General features: G+C 34.8%; 1 protein-coding gene across 4 annotated transcripts in view; it reads left to right on the forward strand.

The window, feature by feature from the left end:
* The window catches only part of LOC120529514 (tensin-3-like), a 333,361-nt gene that overhangs the window by 62,434 nt on the left and 246,367 nt on the right, over positions 1-24,560 (forward strand). Inside the window, exon 1 of one of the 4 annotated variants that reach the window (XM_039753387.1) lies at positions 12,815-13,026. The exons of the other annotated variants lie outside the window; for them this stretch is intronic. Coding sequence (XP_039609321.1) covers positions 13,015-13,026 — 12 coding nt within the window. The 5' untranslated portion in view covers positions 12,815-13,014. Of the gene's footprint in view, positions 1-12,814; positions 13,027-24,560 lie in introns of those variants that run through there. 4 annotated transcript variants of the gene reach the window in all.

Here is a 24,560-nt window from a genome sequence, read left to right on the forward strand (position 1 = left end):
AGTGAGTGAGTCAGTGAGGGCTTTGCCTTTTATTAGTATATATAATTAGTGTATATATATATATATAAACATTACGAAAAATATATATATATATAGTTTTTTTTTTCTTTATAAATGTTACACTTATCAAAATGCCATCTGGTACCCTATCTCCATGCGCTGTCGCTTCTAAGGGTGACACTGGGAATTGGAAGCAGAAAATGAATTGGCAACATTCTGGCTTTGAATCTAATTCCACCACCACTATGCCAGAGTGAAATAATTCAGAAGGACTACTATTTGCCTTCATGACTCTTAGTGCACTGGAATCTTGGAAATGTTTGACTTGTATTAACATTTTAACTCACTTGCTTGTCAAAAAGTTTGTTTTTTATTTTTTATTTTTTTAAGAAGAAGGCAATTAAGCATGTGTTACAAACCACAAGGGAAACAATAGCTTAATTGTGCCCATTTTCATCTGTTGAGGGATGGAGGAGTCTAATCCTTCATTTGTTGATTTGTCCTACAAAAGTACAGTAATCTGGAAGAAACCTCTGATATAGCAGAGTGATAAGATGTACAAGGAGCAGAATACGTAATTAAATTGCATGTTTGTTTTAATTACCAGAAGACAATTTACTATAAGTTGCAAATTAACTAGGGATAAACTGGTGCTATGTTCAGCTATTTGTGCTGATTACTGTAAGTAGCTCATTTTCAAAGAAGAAAAAACATTTTGTAGATCAGAACAGAATAAAGATGGGAGGGCTATAATCCTGCTTGGTTCCATTATTGAGTTTTCCACAAATGTAAAGTACAGAAGAGCATAATATCTAAATAGATGTCATGTTACTTCCAGAAATAGATAGTTAAGAATTTGTTCGGAACACAAGTCTGCAGCCACACCTACCTTCCTGGATAAGGACAACCTACTCAGGAATATGAAAACTGTAAGGAATTCTATAGAGCTACCTTGAAAAGTCCTTACGATCATTTGAATAATTAGAATGGTTTGAGATTAGATAAAATGATCCTTGCTGTGTGTTATGGTTGTACAACTCTGCCGATGGGTATTTTGTGCCACTAGTCTCGACAGTTTGAAATTCTTTCTGTAAGCAATCTTTCTTCTTCTGTGTCCCCCTTTGTAGTGATGTTTTAAATTTTATTCATTTTTCTTTTATGACTAAACCCTGCTATAAATTAGTAGTTACTTTATGATTCTTCTCATTTTTAATGTTTTAGCTATTGCTAGATAGAAGAAGAAGCTGCTTGCTTTTGAAGATATATTTTTCTCCTTTTATATTGCTGTGTTTTATGTATCATCTCAAAGTAGTAAATAAAAAGGGTAGTTTCTTTTAAAATTATGGATTTTATTTTGGTTATTGTTTCCCTTTTTATACTGCTTATATCTCATAACAGTATTTGTAGGCAGCTTGATATTAAAAAGTAATTATATGCATTCCTATATATAAAAACTAGCAGGACATGGCAATATATATTAACCAAGTACTGTGCACCTTAATTAAAAAGGGAAAATGTTGAATCACCTGTTACTTAAAAGCAATTATCATTTTTTTTGATAAAGTAATCAATACTTCCTGTCTACTCCAGTGCTTTGAAATGCAAACAATCAAATTTTAATTTCTATTACTCCGATCCACAGTGATGAACATTACAAAGTCTAGGTGGGTACTGTGCAATATTTTTTATTATTATAAAGCCATCATAATTAATGTTATCTACGTTCCTCAGTGCTATACAAAAGAGCTCATCTCTAAAACTCCATGTCAAGCATCCATATCCATTTTTTGAAAAGGTAATACAAATCTTTGAAATTGTGAATCTTGCAGATCAATCTTAATTGTTATTAACACACCAACTCATTACTCTATAATGTCTGTCAGTATTTTATATGCTGTATCATATACAGGTGGTTATATATAATCTCCTAAGCTTTTGCTGTTACATGTAGAAAAGGTATCCAATGGTATTGAATGTGACTCTTTATTTGAAAGTTACAGAAATGAGTTTGAGCCACGCAGCTTACATTGTTACATTCTAGCTGTGAACCTTCCGTTCATACATAATATAAATGTGGTTAGTTTACCCTAAAATGTGGTTTCCAACAAGGCAACCTTTCTTCCCAAGTTCTTTTGCTATCGTGATCCAGCTACTTCTTATTTATTTGCACAACCAACCATAGATTGTGGAAATTGTAAAGGATGGATTAGACCAAAAGGTGTGTTTGGCACTGATGCTTCACTGCTCTGTATAAGTATAGAATCTGAACACATCACTCTGACCTATGTTTGTTGTATTTTGTGTTTATGAAATCCGTAAGATTTCTGAATTTAAATGATTTAGGCACGGCTGCACTCGAGTCCCAGTCTGGGTGGTTCGTCGCGTGGTGAATGTGGCACCGCGCTGTAACATCAACGCATGCTCCCAACCTCCAAACATAGGTTTATTTTTCCCTTTTAACAAATCTAAAATTGAACATTTCTCTTTCTCCACTATTTTAGATAATTGTATATACTTATCTTAAATCCACTTAGTGCTTAATCAAATTAAATTTAAACAATCTTCTGGATGGTTATTAAACAATATCTTATGAGCTAGTCCTTTAGTCGCATGTTTTTAGTTGGGAAAAATAATAAAATGATTTCATCTATGTCACTTTCAATTAGTCTATGTGTTTCTTTAGCGGATGCAGAGAGGACAATATGTTTTGATTTTTCAAATAAGCTTCTTTTAAATATAGTAAAGATAAAAAAAAAAACTTTCATTATGTGCAAGTTAGAGACATTTTGAGACTGTGTACTTCTTTATAGTTTGCAACTGAAGCTTATAATGAAGAAGCAGCAATGAATAATGAAACATGCTACAATTACATTAGTCCCTTCATAGCAACATGCTCCTCAGTAACTGTTTTTGGGAACTGGGTTTTACAGTTCGATTCTCAGACAGCATGTCTACCTTGGAATCCACCCTTGCATAATCTATTATAGACATTGACTAAGTTCAAAATAGTTAAAATGTGTAAACATTAACAACAGGATATGAATCTAGCTTTGTCAGATGCCTTCAAGTGCCTGCTTCTCTTGTCCATACATTTGGACTGAATCCTTGGCTTGTACCCTACTGCAATACAGTTTTTGCTTATTTATTGTGCAGTTTTGGCTTGAAATAGATCATTATCTACCAATACCCATTTTCTGGCTATAACCCTACAAAGTATGTTGCCGTGATACTATTCCTAATGCTAATTTTCTTAAAAAATATAAATATACATGAGAGATTTCCAAATAAAAAAAAAAAAACATGTTTCATGAAATGAGGATTTAGTTAAGGATAAAATGTGGCATCTGATTAAGAAATTGATTGAAAGGCATGATGATTTTCCATAGCAGAATAGGGGAATATCTTATCAAGATCCTAAAAAAAAGTGACTATGTAATTGTGTGAATTATAGACACATCACACTCCTAACCATACTAGGGAAAGAATTTAATGTGATAATTCTGAACAAAATGAAACAACATATTGACACTCTAGTTCAAGACCAGCTAGCAGGCTGTCAAAAGAACAGATCTTGCATAGATCATATCGCAAGCCTATTATCATTGCTGAGCAGTCTATGAAATGGAATTCTTCTTAGTTGACTATGACAAGGCATTCAACAGCAAGGACAGGATAACCCAATGGAAAGTTCCCTGGCATGTTGTGGCAGTTTTGCCCTTAATCAACATCAAGGACTCGTCTGAGATTTTAACCTGTAGAGTTATACATGGAGAGCAACTTACAGATGCATTTGAAGTAAAGACTAGAGTCAGAATGTCTCATTTTTTTCTATTGATTGACTGGATCGTGAAATTGTCCAAAGCACAGAGGAGAAGTGGAATCTAGAGAACACTATAGACTACGATTGTGTGGAATACCTGTTCTGGAAAAGTAACAAACTAGGATGAAGCCTGTAATATTCTCACTCAGGATGCTAGAGGACATCTACTAACCAAAGGTCATGAAGATCAGAATGGAGGTCAGTGTGGTTGCTTTGTAATGATAGCTGTTAGGAGAGATACTGAAGCTGGAACCCTTGCTGCTTACCTATTTCAACATTCCACTCAATCCTCAAAGATGGTGTTTTTTCCTGTGTTTTTTCCCTCCTGTTTTTGTTCTAGCTAGCAGCTAGTGCATTTAAAGCTTAACAGAATACCTTTGACACATTTCTTGATCAGGGGTTACAACTGGAATTATCTTGTGATGATGTTTTAAAGGGTGTACATTTTTGTACTAAATTACACTATTTTTAAATTTATTATTTTATTAAACTTCTCATACAGTAGACACTCAAAATTTTTAAGCAATGTGGACTAAACTCACTTTTGAGGCCCTTCTGGGATTAGGGGCCCTGAGGTTTAAGCATCATTTGCTTCATTTGCTTCATACTGTAATAGGTCAGCCTCTGCTGAAGACCCAAAGTAAAATATACAAATATTTTGAAGTATTATAGACTACTAGTTAGTTGGTTAGTATTTTAATGAGGAGATGTGTAAAAAAAATGGCCTGGAGAGAAAAAGAGATGCTAAAAGTAGGGAGGCTAACCTACCAGGTAAAATGTTCTGAGACCCACCTTACAATTCAAGGGTACCAAAACCCATCCTAGCAGCACTTGATGCAAGGCAAGAAACCAGACCTACTCATACACAAACACACAGACACACACGCTTAAGGCAAAATACTGCATTTGAAAACTAGTGGGTTAAAGCTTAATTTTGATGTGAATTCTATTTTGGAATAGTTATTTTTAACTGTTTTCAACTTTTATTAAGCCATAGCAACACCGTTATTTTTTTTATACTGTATTTGTGTCTAAATGTATGTGTATCTTAATGTTGAAATCTCTATATTATGGAAAGTTTATTTTGTAATATTCCATCACAGTCAGTATAATATATTTGGAAACATTATAAAGGTACTTGCAGAAATCGTCAATTTTATTTTATATCTTAATTTTAATTAATATAAAACATGTTCTCTTATCTTTATAAATTCTTCCAAATGCAAATTAGGGTCACAAGGGACCACCATGAATATATTATATTATTTTTGCGAACTTAAATTGTATGTTGTTTTGGTAGTTGAAATGGATCACAGATCATTCATATTATAGATTCATGTCATACAGATCTTTTCATGGTATTGCTCTGTAATATGGGAATGAAAAAATGTTTTTTTCTAAATCAATTAATTATGGCACCGTCTTTGTTTTCTTTATGACAGTATTGGATTTGACTCATGACCAATTTTCTTCTGTGTTCCATATATCATCTTGTTACATTCATGCTGTTCAGTACTGCCCTGATAACAATATGTGCATACTTTGGTATGCCCTGTAATTGACAGGCATTCCATTTATTGCTGGTTCCTGGCTTGCACCTGAAACTGCTGAAATAGCCTCCTGCCTTCAGCATCTTTGTAATAGAAAAGACAGTTTCAGGGGATGGATGTATATATAAATGTGTACTCTATTAATACCCTCAAAGGGAAAAATTTAAATAGAAAAAAGCATTTATCAGTTTTATCCAAGTTGAAAGTGCAGCATAAATTCTCACTAGACTACAAGTACACAGAGCTGGTAATCTGTCCAGCCATAGCCTTAAAACAACACCAATCACCGCAATATATCATAAAATTGAGTTTTGAAAAAGAAGATTTTCCTCAAAGGTGTGATGCTATCTTATCTGTTATTGCAGGTTTCCTAGTTGGTGTTATAACAGAAATAAGGGAGTTAACCCATTGCATGGTGTGGTGTAGTAACGTCATTATCATTTGAAGAGAACTGCACAATTTATCAAGACATAACATGTAAAAAGATAGAGGAGCTTACAGACCCCATCTGTGGGGTGACTGAAATAGGTTTGTTAAGGAAGTGCTAAATAATTTCTCAAAACCACATGATCCATATTTTTAAATTGAATTTACATTTTGTTAGTTGGTTTTCTCTGTACATTCAAATTTGATCTTCAAAATCAAAGTCCTGGTAGCTTTTTGCTAACTGCCACCACTCAAGGAAAAAAAAATCTTTTAATGATTATACAATCTCTCCAGTGAAGTAGAATCTTCTTTAAACTAAAATCAAATATGAAATTAACATAACATCCAATTTGTAGCAATGCCTACCAAGTTTATGGAACAAATACAAAGGTAATTTGTCTAGAAATTGTTTTCATAACCACATAACGTTTTCCATCCATTCACCCATCACTGAGCCTGCTTAACTCAATTCAAGGTTCATTGGGGGCTGGAGCCATGCAACCTCATTTTTTTAGTATTTCACAAATGTTCCATTACGTTAGACCGAGCATTTGAAAAAAAAATACTTGCCTATACCACAGGAAAAAAAAGGAATGCCCACTAGTGTATTTCCCTTTAATAATTATGTTTTCAATGTTTATAACCCATCCTATTTTTCTCCCATTTCATTGTGATTGATTGAATTATTTTGAGGCTGATTTAATTGGAAGTAAAGGAGTTTATTTCTGTATTGAAAATTAGTGTATAAACTACAGAGACAGATCGCAGTCCTTTTTAAAAAAGGTTATTATTTTTAGTTTTCCAGCATTGCTGTAGAATACGTTGTGAGGTTTCTGGACTCTTTTAGGACAGCATGCAGAAGCGCAACTGCCGCTTCTGTGGAGGACTGCTTATTCATTGTCGAGACAACCACAGGTTCGCAGCAGAGCACCATGGAAACAAGTATGAGTCAATCAAGATCATGCTATAAGATCCTATCGCCGATGGCTGATGCAAGGGAAAGAGAACAGTATAACTTGGCCACTGACCTGGCCCTGACTATGCCCATTTTCTGTGTCTGTGTATAGGAGAGTGGTAGCTCCTACTGCAGTAAATAACACTGCTGTTCCTTTTTCAAGTTGAATAAAACTGGTTTTCCTAAAGTACTGAGACTCAGCATCATATTTTGGGATGCAAAACAGTGACTCAAGCGTCACAACATCTAAATAATTGCTTGCAGAGCATTTATCAATATTCTCTTTTGAATTCACTTAAACAGATCTAAAGCTGTAAATGTGCAAGCGGAGCATTTTATTTCTATGCATATAATCTACCAGCACCTTCCTGCAAATTACTGAACTACCAATAACTTCATCAAAAAAGGGGGGCTTATAATGATACTTCATCCCATATTAAAAGATGTGTGTTACAGATTGGTGTAGAACGTCACTCTACTGCCTGAGATGAAAATAAAACAAGATAATTTCAAGTAAACCTACAAGAGTTTTTATTTTGATTTGGATAATGACTGCCTAAAATTTTAACATGAAACATTTGTCAAAAATGCTACTTCTGAGCATAGATGCTCTGGTGTTTCATAATTTTGTCATTCTTCCCTAATCTGAGCTTTCATCACAACAGACTCCATTTTCACTTATCATCTATACTTAAAAGGAGGAAGGAGACATAATAAAATTATATATTTAATTTGGCTTCTTCCTACAGTTTTTGACAGGCAACCTTGCAAATGATTTGTTTTATATTTGGTGGAATCTGGGTTCCAAGAGTTATTCATCACACTGTAAAACATACTCCTTGACGTTTTCTGTCTTTCTTAATACTCCGTAGCCACATTGAATAATCTGATGACAGACTTTTGTTCATTCCTGTGGGCCAGTAGGAGTCCTTTAGTCTGCCTTAAGAACTGTGCTTGACCTTGAAGTGGGAGGATAACACTGGATACAAGGGGTAGAGCAGCCTTGCATTTGTGAAAAACAAATACGGGGCTCAACCTCTATCTACCGTATGCTTTCGTGGTCCTTTTTCAGTTACACTTCCATCATTTGCAAAATCTGTGCCTTTTTCACTTGTACTGTATGAAACATAGTGATTAATGTGCATGCCAAGCAAATTACATAACATGGTGGAGCCAGTTAATTTTTTAATAATTTGAACTCACATTGTTGTTATAAAGAATGTTTTAGGCAGATCTTAATTAGTAGCACATTTTACTGCTTCAGCTATTTTATCTGTTTAAAAATACATATAGGCCAACGCTTGCCTATACTTCACAACATTGGCTCATCACTATGAACTTCCAGACAGTATTCAGAAAACATTAAGAAGTGCTAATGGAAGATTAGGTTATATAGTACAATGTGTAGAGTACAAGTTAAAGGAGGTTATGGTAAAGCTTTATAAGGCACTGGTTAGACCTCATCTGGAGTACTGTGTACTGTTTTGGTCTCCATGCTACAAAAAAGACATAGAAATGCTTAAAAAAAAAAAAAAGTCCAAAGAAGAGTGACTAGACTGATTCCAGGAATAGAGGACATTAGTTATGAGGAAAGATTAAAAAAACAACTGAGAGTTTCAATTTAAGCAAATGGAGATTAAGAGGTGGCATGATGAAAATGTTCAAAATTATAACGGGAATTAGTACAGTGGATCAAGACTGTTACATTAAAATGAGTTCAAGTACTGGGGGACACAGTTGGAAACCTGTCATGGGTAAATTTTGCACAAGCGTTAGGAAGTTTTTCTTCACACAATAAACCATAGCCAAACAGAGTAAGTTACCAAGCTGTGTGGTAGCCAGTAGGATTTTAGGGACCTTCAAAACTAGACTTGATGTTATTTTGGAAAAATTAAGTGGATAGGACAGGCAAGCTTTGTTGAGGTGAATGGCCTGTTCTCGTCTAAATCTTTCAGATGTTCTAAATTGCTGAGCAATCTGATGATCTTCACCAAAAGACAACTGTATAGTAGCTGTATTTTTTTAGAACAAAGAGAAGATGTGCTATTGTCTTTTGTATATTATTTTATACTACAGTATTATGCTTTTTTTTTTCCTTCTTTATTCTGCTAATGAACATTTTCATTGAGACACAGTATTCACAAATGAATCGTAATGACTGAAACAGATCTCAAATTAGAATATTTTATTTTTAAGTTGCTTATCCCTGAGACAGTCATAGAATGACAGAAATCATGTCTTTGATCATTTGTCATTTTTTTTTTTTTTCCCAGAACTCTCTTCCATTACGTGAATAACATTTATGTTTGGAATGCATGATTTACATGTGCATGTCAATTGGTTTGAGCACAATATTTTACAAGTTAATCTTTTGAAGCCAATGGTCTTTGCCTAAGCCTTATGTTCTTATGTACACAGAGGTTTAAGCAACTGTAATGGAAACCATAAGATTACAAGTTCATATTTCACCGCAAACATATTGTGTGCCCCATATTACGTTATTATAGCACACTGGCAGAGATTTTGGACAAAGAGCTAGGAGAGTGTCATCACTTGACAAATAAAGCAAACTCTAACATCCTATTTTTTTAAAAGCTTGAAGTGCCTTGTTAAGTAGGAGAGAAATCTGCAAAGACTTGTGTCTGAGGCATTATCATGAGGGGAATAGTAAGATTCATTAGTGTACACAAAAGATGTAGAAAACAGTTAATTTAAAGAAAAAAAAATTGATCATGAGGATCTATAGAACTTCACGGACACCACCTCCAGTTGCAGGGGTGGCCAAAGGAGAGGCCTAGATGTCAATATCAGTTACAATACTGTGTGAAATTTGGGGACAGTACTACAGAATTAACTGAATGTACGTTCCTTATTCTTCCAAATGTGAAACTAAAATTCATCCCAAATCATTTATTAGGTGTTACTGATAAACCATACTACCTTTCTGGGTCTTCAGGGCATTTACTGTGGATGTTTTGGACATCAGAGCTAGCTCTTTACTATTTATTAATCTGTTGGCAGCTGAACACTTTGCTTGACTTCACAGATTAGACAGCCTTACATCTGATAGAATAGCTACAGATTTAATTGATGACCTTTGACATAAGGTAGTGAGACACTTATGAGCAACCTTCTCCTTAGAAATATCAAAGTTCTGTTCAGAGTATTTTTCTGCCAAAGCTGTTATTTCATATGCTGCATATACTTGGTTTGTTAAATGGAGGTGCATCCAGTAATAATGTGGTGTTTAAAAAAAAAAAACCAACTTTATATAAATATTAAATAACAGTTTTAGTATGTAATGTGTTGTGTTTTGAAGTGGAGAATATTCTTGAGTATTGATTCACCTCTTGATAATGTGCACATATTAAATTAGTGCCTAAAAGAGTTTACTCCTACTACTTTTTTGAGTCTTGACCATTATTGAAAGAGTGGGTTACATGTTTGTCCTTTCCGTTTATCAGTAAATATATGATTAATGGCAACACTGATTTTTTTATTAATTTATTTTTTAATTAGCTGTCATTACTAAAACAAAAGCGACAGTGACCAATATATGCAGTCTTGTTGGTGAACCTTATTTATTTTAGTTTGTATACACTAATGAAGAGGAGTTGTAACAGACTGAGGTTGAGAAAGTAAAGAGAGGCACAACAACAGGAATCTTTAAAGCCTGTAGCTGTAATGAGACTTAGAATGACCTCTGACTGGTAGTGCAGTCTATGAAAGATTTAGGTAATGACCATTGAGGATAAATGTCTTTGCCAGTGCCATAGTTAGAAAACCTAGTAATGTTTGATGACGAAAACACCTTGATCCACAATGCCACACTTTCTGTTGGTTGATGAGTTTCCAGCCACCATTAAGTATGTAGTGTTGTCCTGAAGACCTTTTTCCATATGAGATCTCAGTTGTTATACAGTACATATTTTGGAGTACTCTCTGGTCAGATCAATGTTGGGGAGCATGAACTGGTGCAGCACGTTGCCACACCCACCGCACAACGAAACAGTTTGGGATCCTGGTTGGCAGCCCTCCCAGGCAGACAAGCTGTCTAGTCCCACTTCCTGGAATTGACCATTTACCTGCTGCAGACAGGTGTCATGTGGGCCTCCACTGGTCCAGCTACCCTAGTCCTCAACAATGAGGATCCTGTGAACATGATCACCCATGGGAAATCGTGCCACATGGCTGTAGTGCCGTAGCTGACACTCCCTCACAATGCAGGTAATATGCCTCATTCGGGACTGTGAGCAAGTGCTTGTTTGACACAAAGACAAACCAGCAGTATCCAAGGAAGATTTCTTCATCTCAGATCATTGGATAGTGTTCATGTCATGCATCTATATAGCAAAACAGTAAGCACCAGGACTCTAAAGACTTGGAATCTTCATCCTTTTGCAAAAATATCGGGAGTGCCACACACCCCTTTTCAATGACTTCTTGAACCAAACATGTTCTCCCAGTCTGTCTGACTTCATAGGAAGAGTCACCAGAGACATGAATGTCACTGCCGAGATAAGTAAACCTCTCAATGAGGTAGAAATTCTTTCCACAGACAGACCAACAGATGGCTGTGCCCAAGAGGTCATTACAGCCTAGATCTTGGTTTTTTTTCCTGGACACTCACAAGCACACTCAAACTCCTCGCTCAGTCTCTTGAGAACCCCCGATTACAGCCTCCATTGACTCTATGAAACAGACTATTCCTGGTCAAGAAGCCAGGTTTTTGATTCAGTTATATGCATGCACATGAAATCAAATATATCCAATAAACTTCACAAGAGTTAGTTTTTAACATTAAAAAGTAGTGCTACAAAGTTTGTCCATCTGATACCAGTCACGTGAAACCTTCCCTTGCCTAATTTTTGACAGGTACACTTTGTAAACCTCATAGAGGTTCTCATAGAGCTTATGCTGGCAACATTATGTTGTGTTGGATATTTCACCTCACTTTTTAATTGCAAGTTCTTTACCACTGTTTGTGGGCTTCTGTACACTGAACATTCTAATATGTTAACCTAAATTGAGGTGATTTTCAGTTATTACAAATATTAGTTTTGAAAGAAATTTATACGCATAATCCATTACTTTTAATTGCACACTTAAAAAAATGATAGTCTAAGATTTCAACTGGGATTTGATTTTTTTTTCCCTTGAGTGTAAACAAGTTCTACCAAAGAAGTTGGTAGCCCTAAATTCTTCTGTTGTGAGTGTGCCATCTAATATACTGTGTCACTGCGTCAGTGAATTTCTACTGTAATATTCTACTATCCATTTTTTGGACTCCATCCTGGTAGAATGGGGTGCCTAACAGGAGCAAGTCCTGGGCATAGTCATGCTGAACCAATTCAGATCTGCCAGTTAACCTAGCACACACATCTGTGGGATGTGAGAAGAGAACCAATGTACTTGACATATGGAGAAAAATTAAAACACCATATAGACAGTGGGCAGTAGGCAAAGAATCAAACCCACAACACCAAACATGATTTGTAAAATGATTGTTATTAATGCTAACTATAATTGTTATATTTCCCTTTTTATTCATTTGTCAAATATTTTGATTAGCAGTATAAAGGAATTGTAAAAAGCATTTGTAACTGTTATAAAGGCTGGTGTCAAATTAAAATGGTTAGGGCAACAATTTGCAGTTTATTTTATTTAAATGGGATGGGATAGGTAAACCAATGACAAATGCCATTGTGTAGTGGGAGATCTCTCAAAATTACTATTAAAAAGAGAACAACATCACATAAAATTTACTATGTCATGTAGTAAAATGTTTTATCATTTATCCTTTTTACATTTTAACATCAATTATCTTGGCATTGATATAGGGTATTAGGAAAAAAAAAGCCTTATGTGATGAATAAACATTACTTAAGTAATTTTAATTGCACCATACATTTTCATTTTTCCCTTTGATGCTTTCATTCCCTACAGTGCATTGGGTGAATCTCATCTGTGTGGAGGGAGGGGCTCCAAAATGCATAGCACAAAGAGGCAGGGCTCTGCAGGCTGGGAAGAGCTACTTTGCTGAGCAGTAGGGAAGCACTGAGAGCCAAGAAGTTTGCACATAATACGCTCTCATTTTGCTATCCTTATACTTGTAGGATACAGACTTTTGGCGTCTGATAGTTCTCAGTCGTACGCAGGCTGTGTAAAGTTGCAAACTTTAAAGGAGCTTGTTTTGGAGTTATCTTTTTGTCGTTCTGTCTTTTTTTTTCTTTTTGAGGAATAACTAAGAAACGGATTCCTTAATGAAAGGAAAGGTAAGCAGTCTTGTACTTCATCTTTAGTGTTCTTTTCCATTGGAAGGAGCTTCATAAGAGTTAATAATGTAACTGTTAAAACTCAAATATGTGTTTGTTTTCAAATGCAAGAAAGAAAGGAGATGGTGAGGTTCTTTGCTGTGATAAATTATTACAGGTTAAGATCAGGAAACATTTTTTCAAAAACACAGTGTCTGCGTGAGTTATTTACAGGGGCATAATCCAAGACTTACTCTTGTTGGACCTGAAGGCTATAAGTTTTATTCATTTTTTTAGTACAGGCACTGGTTTTCATTTCCCTTAAGCAAGCAGAACAATATCAATCAAGGAGCCAGCTTGTTTGACTGCGGGTGTGTGTGCTGTTGGGGGGTGGGAGGGTAGTGGTGATTTGCAAGTCAGCTTTTGGTATTTTGTTGCCTCAAGGCCCTGAAGTAGCCAACCATTGTTAATGAAAAGTAGAGTGCGTGGCATTTACTTTACACTTCAGCACTATGGTATTTTCTTTTGTTTCTTTCATGTATTTTAGTTTATCAAATTGCCCTTACTTTGTGCTTCTTTAATCATAAGTACTCAAAAGAGACAAAAAATTGATTGACATGAAAGTCAGCAGATTTATTAAGTGTTTTACACATATATTGTAGGTGTGTGTAATTCTGTCTTACCACCACCACCCAACTGAAAGTTTTAGAACACCTAAGCAACAGAATTTAGCTGGTATCTGCTTCCAGAAACATGTGCACTACACTAAACAAAAGGGGGGCTGTGTAAAGGATGGAAAGAAAAAAAAATACCTAATCCATTTTGGATTGCATTCCTTTGCATCCTTGGGAAAGTGGCAGATAATGAAGTATTGTTTGTCCATACGGCTCATTCTTCGAGTGGAAGAAAAGTACAGGCTCTCATGTGTTTCCTGCTATATCTCCAGGTTAACCTCTTCAATTGCAGGAAGATACAAAAGGAAAGAAACATCCCACTTCTCCCCTGGTGGGCCTTATGCCTTCTCCTGCAATTAAGCAGATTGTATAGCCTGGTAACTCACCTGGCTGTTTTATTGACTTCAGAGATGTGTGTAATTTTCCATTGCCAACTGCCTGATAATTGTGCCTACGTTTTGGTAACGGATGTCAGTTTACTGGTGTGATCATAGGCAGTATGCAGAGAGGGGAGGTCTGCTGCCAAGAACGATCTTCCTGTGTCGATAATTAAAGAATGATAAATGTTCTCAAGGTCACCAAATGGGCAAAGCCTGCCTAGGGGATGCTTGTACCAGTTTAGCAATTGTTACTGATATACCATGTTTTCATATGTTTAATGGGAAACCCCATAAGCAAAGAAGTGGGCAAAAAAGAAAAATCTCTCTGTTGGTCATAGTTTTGCAGTACTAGTTGTCACTGCAGCAACAGGCAAAATAGCTTCTTTAAACTGGTCAGTCTTTATTGTATGCAGGATCTTTTATCGTTTAGAATTTCATAGGATCTTCACAAAATTGTATACTTAGTTGAGCATTGCCTGCATTGTACATAGTAATTTAAAACCGTAAGAATATTCATATGAGGCCATTATTTTGTACTGAGTGTTTATAGAGAACAGAAGTTTAGGGCCTAAGTTCTCAGGTAAAGGCAGCTTTTAGACTGAATAGTGCAAAGATCTCTTCCAGTATTCACTCTGTTTTATTAGATAATGTTTTTTGGGTCCTTAATGAGTGTTTGCACTTTCACTGAATTCTTAGGCTAAAATGCATTATGTGTAGGTCTCTAACATGCTCTCTCTTGCCTTGCCGTGCAAGGTCAAATCAAGACTAGATGACTTCATACATAGCAGACAAAACACATAATAGTATTTAGGACATCTTTCAAGAATACTTTTAACAAAAATTTCTAGTGACATTCCGGGGCACTTTGGAAGACTGCATGTTAATTTCAATGCTACTCCATGCTGCTCTTTGGTTACCATAGTATCCTATTTATAAAAGAAGTTGCGTGCAGTTTGCTAAAGGTTAGTGAGGCATTGCTGCCAAATACAATTATTATTAATGCCAAAGAATTTTAAAAGATCCTAGCCCCAAGGTACACACATACACATTCATTGTATTTCCCAAATCAGATGGCAGGAGCTTGGTAAATAACATTTGACTTTCTGTTATGTAGAAAAAAATTACTAACTATAAGGTGACTGATTTTCTTGAATTTTTGAAGTAGGTGCATGATTGTGGACTCAGGCTGCAAACACTGCAGCCCAGAGTAGCTTTTTTGAATGAACGTATCAGATTGTTTTGAGAAATGCAGCTTCCTGTAAAGGTTGTCAATTAAGTCATTCAGTGTCATTCTTGGTAAATTGCATCTATTTAAGCAAACATTTCAGTCTGCATGCCACATGCTGCTTTTTGGCGTAAGCTGAGGTAAATGACAGAACGTATTATTTTCTTGCCTTGACCCTCATAACACTGACACAGGCTCTCTACGTGCGTGTGTGTGTGCGTGTATGAGTGTGTTTTAATTAAGTTTCCGGTGCGGCTTGTACTCTTTCTTGGAAAAAACTGTTACCTGATCATGTTTTGGTCTCTTTCTTCGTTTAGGTCAATCTGACTTAACAATTCACAAATGTATTATTCTTTAGAGTGTTGGTATTTTCAAATGAGATAGAGGCAGATTGTGTTAATGTGCATCATTTCAAGAGAAAAATCAGTTAACATATCGAGCTGAAACAAAATTTGGAATGCTAAACTTTTATCAGATGATTACCCCTAAATATGTACATACTAAAAAGGCCATGTGTTTTCTTATCAGTTTATGCATTATCCATACCAGTTTTCTACTGGTTATAGATGGTTTATCACTTCTCCTTCTGTCCATTTACTTTTACTTTTCTAAAAGTGTTGTGGTTTCTCAGACTTTGTCATTACTACTCATTCCTTGTTTTAAGCAAACAAATAGAATCATGTAAAGATGGCATTAGTGCAATGCAATGTGGCTTACCACTCATTCCCTGTATAACAGGAGGCACCGTTTAAAAGTGTCATCCATAACCTGCACAGGTGGGCAACAGAAACATTGTACCTCATTTGGCCAAAGTTTTTTTTTTTTTTTTTGCTCATTCAGATGAATACTAAATGTGTCATTGCTTTCCTGTTTATAGCCAAAAGTCATTGGTGGCTGAAATTGAAGTGCATCCCTAAGTGCAAGTTAGGAGTCAAACAATATTCACATCAACATCTATCTTCAGACATATGTAGTGGGTTGCACCATTCCCTCATTAATGATATGTGGTCATTGTTCACAAAGCTGTGCACTAAGAGAATGTGTGTGTGTTGGGAAAAGATGATTATTTTTATTTTTGCAATATTTACTTTATACTCTTTTTGGAAACATTCGTTTGTGTGTTTTAGACACTATTGACACTTTCCTCTTGTAAAAGATGTTCACCCAAATATATAGCAATGAACATGTGCCCACTTTGTTGGATATGGGTCTGATTAAGGAACATGAATGTAACCTCTTTTGCAAGCAAGCTAGCCTGAGGTTCCAGGAAAACACCTCAAAACGTATACTGTAGTATTCAGACAAGTTGACTTTGCATGCAGTTTTGCTACTCTGTTGCCATGCAAACAAATTTAAGTTCACTTCAGTTAAAAACCATTTGTTATGATTGTTAAGATTTTTTTTTCATTATTTTGATGCATCTGTTTCATTCTTTCCTTTTAAACACCTGTTTGTTTATTACAGGATTTTTGTTTGTTTACAGTATATGCAGTTTCATGAAATATATAATTTGCTGTCTTTAAATGCCTCTATAGTCAAGTTTCAGCTATTCATCCCTCCTTTCCATCCATTCATTCTTTACACACCACCCTCTCGAGATCAGTAGACGAACAAACAGTAGCGAAGCCTCAATAGCACAGCTGGCATTGTTTTTATTTTCATACTAGCCATCCATCCATTATCCAACCCATACTATAGTTAATGAAATTTAATTCTTGTATGTACCACAGCATAGTATGAATAATCTTGACTCAACAATATATAAGTAAAAATCTTTAATAGAAACTATAACATCTTTTTTAATCCAAACAGTATTAACAAAATTGGCTTACTTCTCCAGTTTAAAAGCCAACTCTTTTTTTTGAAAAACAGACTAAACCATGATTCCTAAACAGATGACACTTTACTCTTCTGATTTTTGAAAGATATCCGCTAATCACTAGCCTTTAGGTTTCATTTTTAGACCAAACGAAATGCGTAATGTCTTCATCAATTTATCTTTCTTTTTGTATGGTGATGTCAAATGGTTATCAATAATAAGTGTTGCGCTTATATAGGAATGTCTACAGTTTGTGGCTGTAGTCCTCAGTGACATTTTTAATTGCTTTATAATCACATTTATTCAAATATCTGTTTCCATTTCTTTTTACCTTCAGCAGTATTTCATTTAAAAGATATAGGCAAAAGAAACCATTACATATAGGTTTTACTAAATCTAAAGATTTTGCCCCAATTTTAGTTTATTAAATATGTGAAATACATCTTTACATTTATCTAGATTTTGTTTGTGGAAGGCATTGTGAGTTAGTGGCTAGTATTCAATCAATCAATCAATCAACATTTATTTATATAGCACATATTCATACAAAAAAGTGTAGCTCAAAGTGCTTTACAAAATGAATAGAGAAATAGAAGACACAATAAAAGATAAACATAAGTCAACATTAATTAACATAGAATAAGAGTAAGGTCCGATGGCCAGGGTGGACAGAAAAAACAAAAAAAAACTCCAAAAGCTGGAGAAAAAATAAAATCTGTAGGGGTTCCAGACCAAGAGACCGCCCAGTCCCCTCTGGGCAATCTACCTAACATAAGTCAAACAGTCCTCTTTGTATTTAGGGTTTTCATGGAAGGACCTGATGATGATGGTCACGTAGACTTCTGGCTTTCAGTCCATCAATGTTGGTGCATCATGATGCTTTGAGTAAGTGGTGGTGGCGCAGGCCGCCACCACAAAGAAACCGGAAAAGAAACAGAAGAGAGAGTAGGGGTCAGTATGGATTTTGGAGCCACTGTGAATAATTATTATGAAGAATTGAACATACAGAGTATCAGTATTAAGTTAAAGTGAAGTTATAAAAAGGCCATGTTAAAGTAATGTGTTTTCAGCAGTGTTTTAAAGTGCTCTACTGTATTTGCCTGGCGAATTCCTATTGGCAGGCTATTCCAGATTTTGGGTGCATAACAGCAGAAGGCCGCCTCACCACTTCTTTTAAGTTTAGCTTTTGGAATTATAAGGAGACACTCATTTGAGGATCTAAGGTTACGATTTGGAATATAACGCGTCAGGCATTCCGATATATAAGATGGAGCGAGATTATTTAAGGCTTTATAAACCATAAGCAGTATTTTAAAGTCAAGCTGTTTAAACAGCTCCGGGAAACTGGATTTTAATCGCAGCTTTGTTACTGTCTATATGCAATTAATGTTTTCCCCATGTTGGTGTGAGAAATGTTTCTGGTACTTTCCTGTATTCTTCTTTTTTTTCCCACCTCTGTCACAAATGTTAGCTTAGCCAGCAATGTCCCAGTATGAGTGAAGGTTTTTGAATGCAACCATACATGGATAAGTTTTATTTTTGCAACATTTTAATGTTATGCCACTCTGATCGTCAGTGATTCAGTTAACATACAGTGCTCATAGTGGTGCAGTGATACAGTAAGTGCTACAGTCTTACTGTTCCAAGGGCCTGAAGTTTCCATGATTTTTTTTTTTCCCTAGTTTTCTTCCATAAGCCACTGATGCACATGATCAATTAAGTGATGACACTAATTTTTCATGATATGAGTGTGGATTTGTTTGCAGGTATTCTATGTGATCGATTTGTGTATCATCTAGGATTGGTTCCTGCTTTGTGCTTGATGCTACTAAGGTAGCTTTTAGCACCCTGTAGTCCTATAATGGATATAGCAATGAGAGAACTGATGGATAGGCATAAAGCTTTTTTTTCAGCGCAAGTGAACTTTATTAGAGAAACAGGTGTTTTTGTGTCATTGCCTTATTAGAGACCTGAAACAGTCACTGTTTATAGGAAAACTCCTCATACTTTATCTAGGGATGTGTCTGGATTAACATGAGACATGCAAGAAAACACAGGGTTTTGAATTGCTACATACTGATTATCTTAACTGTGTGGTATCTTTTACTATCTGAATGATAATGCTTAAAAGCCATTGAGAACCCAGATTTTTAAATTATTGCCTTATCAGTATGTAGCAGAAACATTTCCTGCTTTAAACAAGTCTTTGAGGGAAAGTATTTTTCTGAACAATTATGTAAAATGTTGGGAAGACCTGGAAAAAAGTCACTTTGGCATGATAGTGTTATCAGAAAGCAACAGACCTACTTAATAATGATGTTTTCTACAGCTTTATTGCTGCTGTTTTTCTTGTAGGACATATATAAGATACACACATTGTATGAAATATTTATTTATACATTTATATGTGTACAGTATGTGTGTTTGTATACACATGCCTGCTCAGTAGCACAGTTTTTAGCTGTTAATAAAATCTTATTTTTTTTCTCCTGGTACACAAGCTTACCTCTCATATCCTCATCTAAAGTCAGTCCAGTTTTTTTTTTTTTAAGGGTACCCTATCTTTCTCCAAGATACTAACATATTTCATTTAGAATTTACAAACACACTTTATGATTAATTGATCAGAAAATCCAGTGTGGTAGAATTATAAACCATTTCCATTTATTTCAAAATCTTTGTTTTATATTATTCAGATTGCATGTGACTATAATCACTTTATCTTTATTACATACGTAATGTGTACAATAAATGCATTAAAGAATACCTAAATTGAACAGGATGTTATGCTGTATCAATACCAGGTGTAAGGCAATAGTAGATGTTTGTATATCAAAATGTAAATAAATGAAAGCTAAAGATTCACTGCACTGAGTGGGGTAACAATTTACAAAGAATCTGTAGACTACAGTGACTTGTGTTAACTTGTTTAACTTTATTTGTTTGGAACATGGCTATTTTAAGGCTTTCATTCCATGCGGCAGTGGAAAAGTTAGCATAAAGCTGACTCATACTTAAAAGTATATGTTACCTTTCAACCCTACTATAAAGAACATTAAACAAAAGATTTTTTCAAAAAAGACGTTGGTTAATGGTGAGACAATAAGAATGAATAAATGAATACACATGTGAAAGTCAGGGCGCCAGGTATATGTTTAGGCTACAAAAGAAGTATTTAAATTAATCGTGCCAGCTGTGACCTATTGTACTTGAAACTAAACTGAAGGATATTAAGCCTTTGATAGAAAATTGGATTTTTGTGGGCTTTATATTGGTGCAACCTGCTGATGAGTATGTAGGTTTCAGACAATTCACAGGTTTTTCCTTACCTTTTGATGTCTGACATCCTGTTGACCCTTTCTTTCCTCTAAATATTTTTAAAGCAATTGACTTAATGTTAATCATTCCCAACCAAACCATTGCTTATTGGAGTCAATAAGAAATTATATATTATACTTGGGGAAAGAACTGTTCAATTCACGGACCTCCTTTAAATAGCTTACAGCTAAATTTTCCAATACATCATCCTCAAAATCCTTGTAAACAAGGTTTTTGAAGGTAGTAACAGCATTTGTATTTTCAAGCATCATGTCATTTTAGATTCCTGGGCTAGTGACAGTGTTTGTGGATTTTCATGTTTTTCCCTGTCTGTCCACTGATTTGGTTCTTAGTGAATTCCAGCTTTCTCCCACATCAAAGACCTAAATATTTGGTAAACCAATGACTCTATACTATCCCTGAGTCTGCAATAGATTGCTGTGCATGTCTTTTAATGGAAATTACCAGATTAGGCTCCCACTTCCTTAACACTTATATTCAGAATGATTAAGTTTAGAAAAAAATCATGTATTTGTTGTGTTTTATATACAGCAATTTAGTAATTTTTTATGACATGGAAATTGTAACATTTTCATCATTGAAGCACTTTCCCAGTAATCTGCCAAATTTGGAAATGGCTTCTCTGCTCAGTCTTTTGTTAAATGATCACATTTCATTCTCTCACTACTACTACAAACAAATGAAATTCCAGTTCAGTTCAATGCACTAGTTCCTGTTACTAATTCAAAGGTACACTAGTATTACAACTGTAGAAATATAAATAGACATCATTGATTATGTATAAGTGGAAAAATAATAAAAAAAAATGTATGGGTTCTGATTTTGGAAATACTTGTTGTGTGTAATTTACATCTATGCAGATAATAAATTGCAACATTCAGAAGAAAACCACATGGGCACTAGCTGATGCTACTTGTGACATACTTGGATTATTTGTTTTCTGTGCTTGTTGTGATAAAGTCTTAGGAGCACCAAAAAATGGTAAAATACTTCGCTTCATGCTCACCATCTTGGACACTTCTACCTCTAATCTTCTTATTGCATTCCTTTCTCCTTGGCTCTATTCACTTTTAATTTTTCACTAATATCAGTTCACTGAGCTGAACACACCACAATGTGAAGATTGTCAAATCTATATAGAATATGAAATACACAAAACAACATAGACTCAATGAACTCTAAATAGAATGTGTTTTTCATTTGCCATTTTTTCACAATCACAGGGTACTTATTTCAGTCATACATTTTAGTGTCCTCCACTCCCCCTCCCTTTTTTTCATCCTTCACTAGTCCAGATACCTCCATATACAATATAAAATACAATTCCTGAGGTTTCCAGTTATATCACACTTCTAGACTAGCACTGGGCATGGCTGCAAATATATAAAATATCAATCAACAACTTCAACAGAACTCTAGTATTTTAAGTAAAATGTAAGTGATAATTTTGAAGTTTTACAGATATATATATATATATATATATATATACATTTTGTTTACATATACTGTATGTTTTATAGGCAAATACAAGGTTTACCTATACAATGCATGGGCAGAACTTTTCTAATTTACTACAAGAAGTCATTAAGATAAGAAATACAGAAACATTGCATGCTATCACTGTCAATGTCCGTCTAAAGAGAGCGGTCATCAGAACAGCTTGGTGGCCAAGCATCATATTGAAAAATTAGATACAAGCATCTGTCAAAAAAAAGTTTTAATAATTAGTTCCAGGATTCGAGTAAGCAAATTGTAATATAAAAGGTTGGCTTGATGCCATCTCTGGAAAGACTATTTTTCTTGTGAAATTAAGCCACATAACATACTTGATGTACCACATTGTTTCTCTTCTGATATGCTGTTTGTCAGTACAGTATATGATTTAAATACCTACTATTTATCAATGAAATCAGTGTTCAGTTGATTCATTTGTATAAAAGATAAAAGTCAGTTGTACTAGTTTTTGCATGAAAAATCAGAGAGACTACCACTTGTTCCATACATTGCACAACTGAATATTTTACATTTCTTTTAACATTAAGACTTTTATCTGGGTTCATGCATGAATACTGAAAGAACAGCATCCCCTGTACAGTGAGTCCATATTTTTTGGTGGGAATTATCATTGTTTATCATATTTCAAAGAACAGTCTGAAAGGCCATTGAATCCTTCTTTTTTTTCCCCCACTCTATTAAGAAAATGTAAGAACTTTGGTTTTCACATCTTTGAGCACAATTAAATAGATGCTACTTAAAGGAAGTCTTTTTTTATCTAAACTATGCCCATTTTTTTGATCCAAAATTACTTTAAAGTGCCAGATGCAGTTGGCTCACAGGCTGTTAACAGTTCATGTATTGTTTTAAAAGCTATCAAGGCCACATTCTGCTGCCAAATATGATGTAGCCAAGCTGGTGTAGATCTATGGAAATTCTATTATAAAAGCTTACAGTAGAGTGTGAAAGACATCTGCCACTTTATTAAATTATTGCAATTTTTTATCATACTGTTTACCCCCTCACTTGGCTATACATGTAGATTCAAGCTATAGTAGCTTTTGGTTGCTTTTAAAGCCAACCTCAAAGAAAAATTGAGAAATACTTTGATTCTGTGCTACAAAAACAAAAAAATTACATTACTAGAAATAATGAATAAAGCAAAGATACCATAATTCTTGCACTAGAGATGAGGAGGATGATTTTTATGATTTTTATCCTGTGAAACATGGTGTCAGAAGTGCAAATGGCGGGAGAGACTTTGAAGAGGGCTATACTGTCTGGTCAGTTTTAGAGAAGACAGAAATTGCTGCATGCATCAACCTTCTTTTTTTCCCCAGCAGCCGAAATTCCTGTTGAAAATTATAGCTTTCTGAGATGTCAGCCAACCTGAGGTCTCAGTCTTTTCTTGTGTGACCTCTGTTTTCATATCACATTCCTGCTTTGGAATAAACAGCAGTTCTGTAGTCTGTGTACAGCAAGCATATCTACACAGTGCACAAAACCTGCTTGTCACAGAAGTATAAAATACATTGAGGAATGTACTTTTCCTTATTCATTGGGTGCTTGTTACATAATCATTATTTTAATTTTTTAATTACTGAAATATACTGATATTAAAATAGCATTTACAGATTCAGAATGCACCATTGTTTTAATATGGTTGGCTTCATCTGTATGTCAGACTTGTCTGACTATTATTTGTATGATGTTATTCCTAGTTGTACTTCATTGCTATGTCGTTTACACATTTATTTTAATTTACTTTTATTTGCAACACGGTAATGTAATGAGTTCTGCTGCTGCATCACAGATTCAGCACAGCTTGGTTTTTATCCTGCCCTGGTCACCATATGCACATTCTCCCCATGCCTCCATTGGCTTTAATTTTCCTGTGTGCTGGTTTCCTCCTGTACTTGTTTTTCAGGTAATTGGTGAAAATGTTGCCTGGTGTTGGTTGGCATTGCTCTTCACCAGGTATTAACTTGGAATGTGTGTAGATTATCAGGATTTTAATGATGAATGTTGAAATTATCAGTTAATGAAAATAGTTATTAACAAATTAAAAAAATCAAGAGCTCCATATAGGTAATGAATCAAAATCATAAAAGCAGAACTGGACTAAAAAAAAAAAAAGTAAGTACAATAAAGGTACTTTCTGAGGTGAATTAGTAATGTTCTTGTATATCGAATGTAAGAAAATGGTTTGAAAAGTGGGTTTTAATAAATTTTTTTTGATGTTATTTTGTTTTTATGACAACATCAAAATCCTTGCAGTATATAATGTTTCCATCCTTAAAAGAGACAGGGTTCATTTAATGTGGCGGGCACACACACTGTCAGTTGCTTTGTAAAGTGATGGGGCTCTTGGGTGTGAGCTCAGCATGATGATCAATGTAATACAATGACCTTAGCCAGTTTAGGCAAAGGATATTGCATTTTGCCTAAATGATTAGTATAGGCATTAAGTTTTGAGTGTTTATTTGTTTTTTTCTAATAGACTTGCTTCTTTTGAGCCTTGTTTAAAAAATGTTTCTAATATCTTTGATTGTTGGGATATGTCGTGTCCACTGTTCTTGGAAATAGAAAAATTATTTCTTAGGTATTTATTAGCATAATCCTAG

Source organism: Polypterus senegalus, chromosome 5 (genome assembly GCF_016835505.1).
Source record: "Polypterus senegalus isolate Bchr_013 chromosome 5, ASM1683550v1, whole genome shotgun sequence".
NCBI lineage: Eukaryota > Metazoa > Chordata > Cladistia > Polypteriformes > Polypteridae > Polypterus > Polypterus senegalus.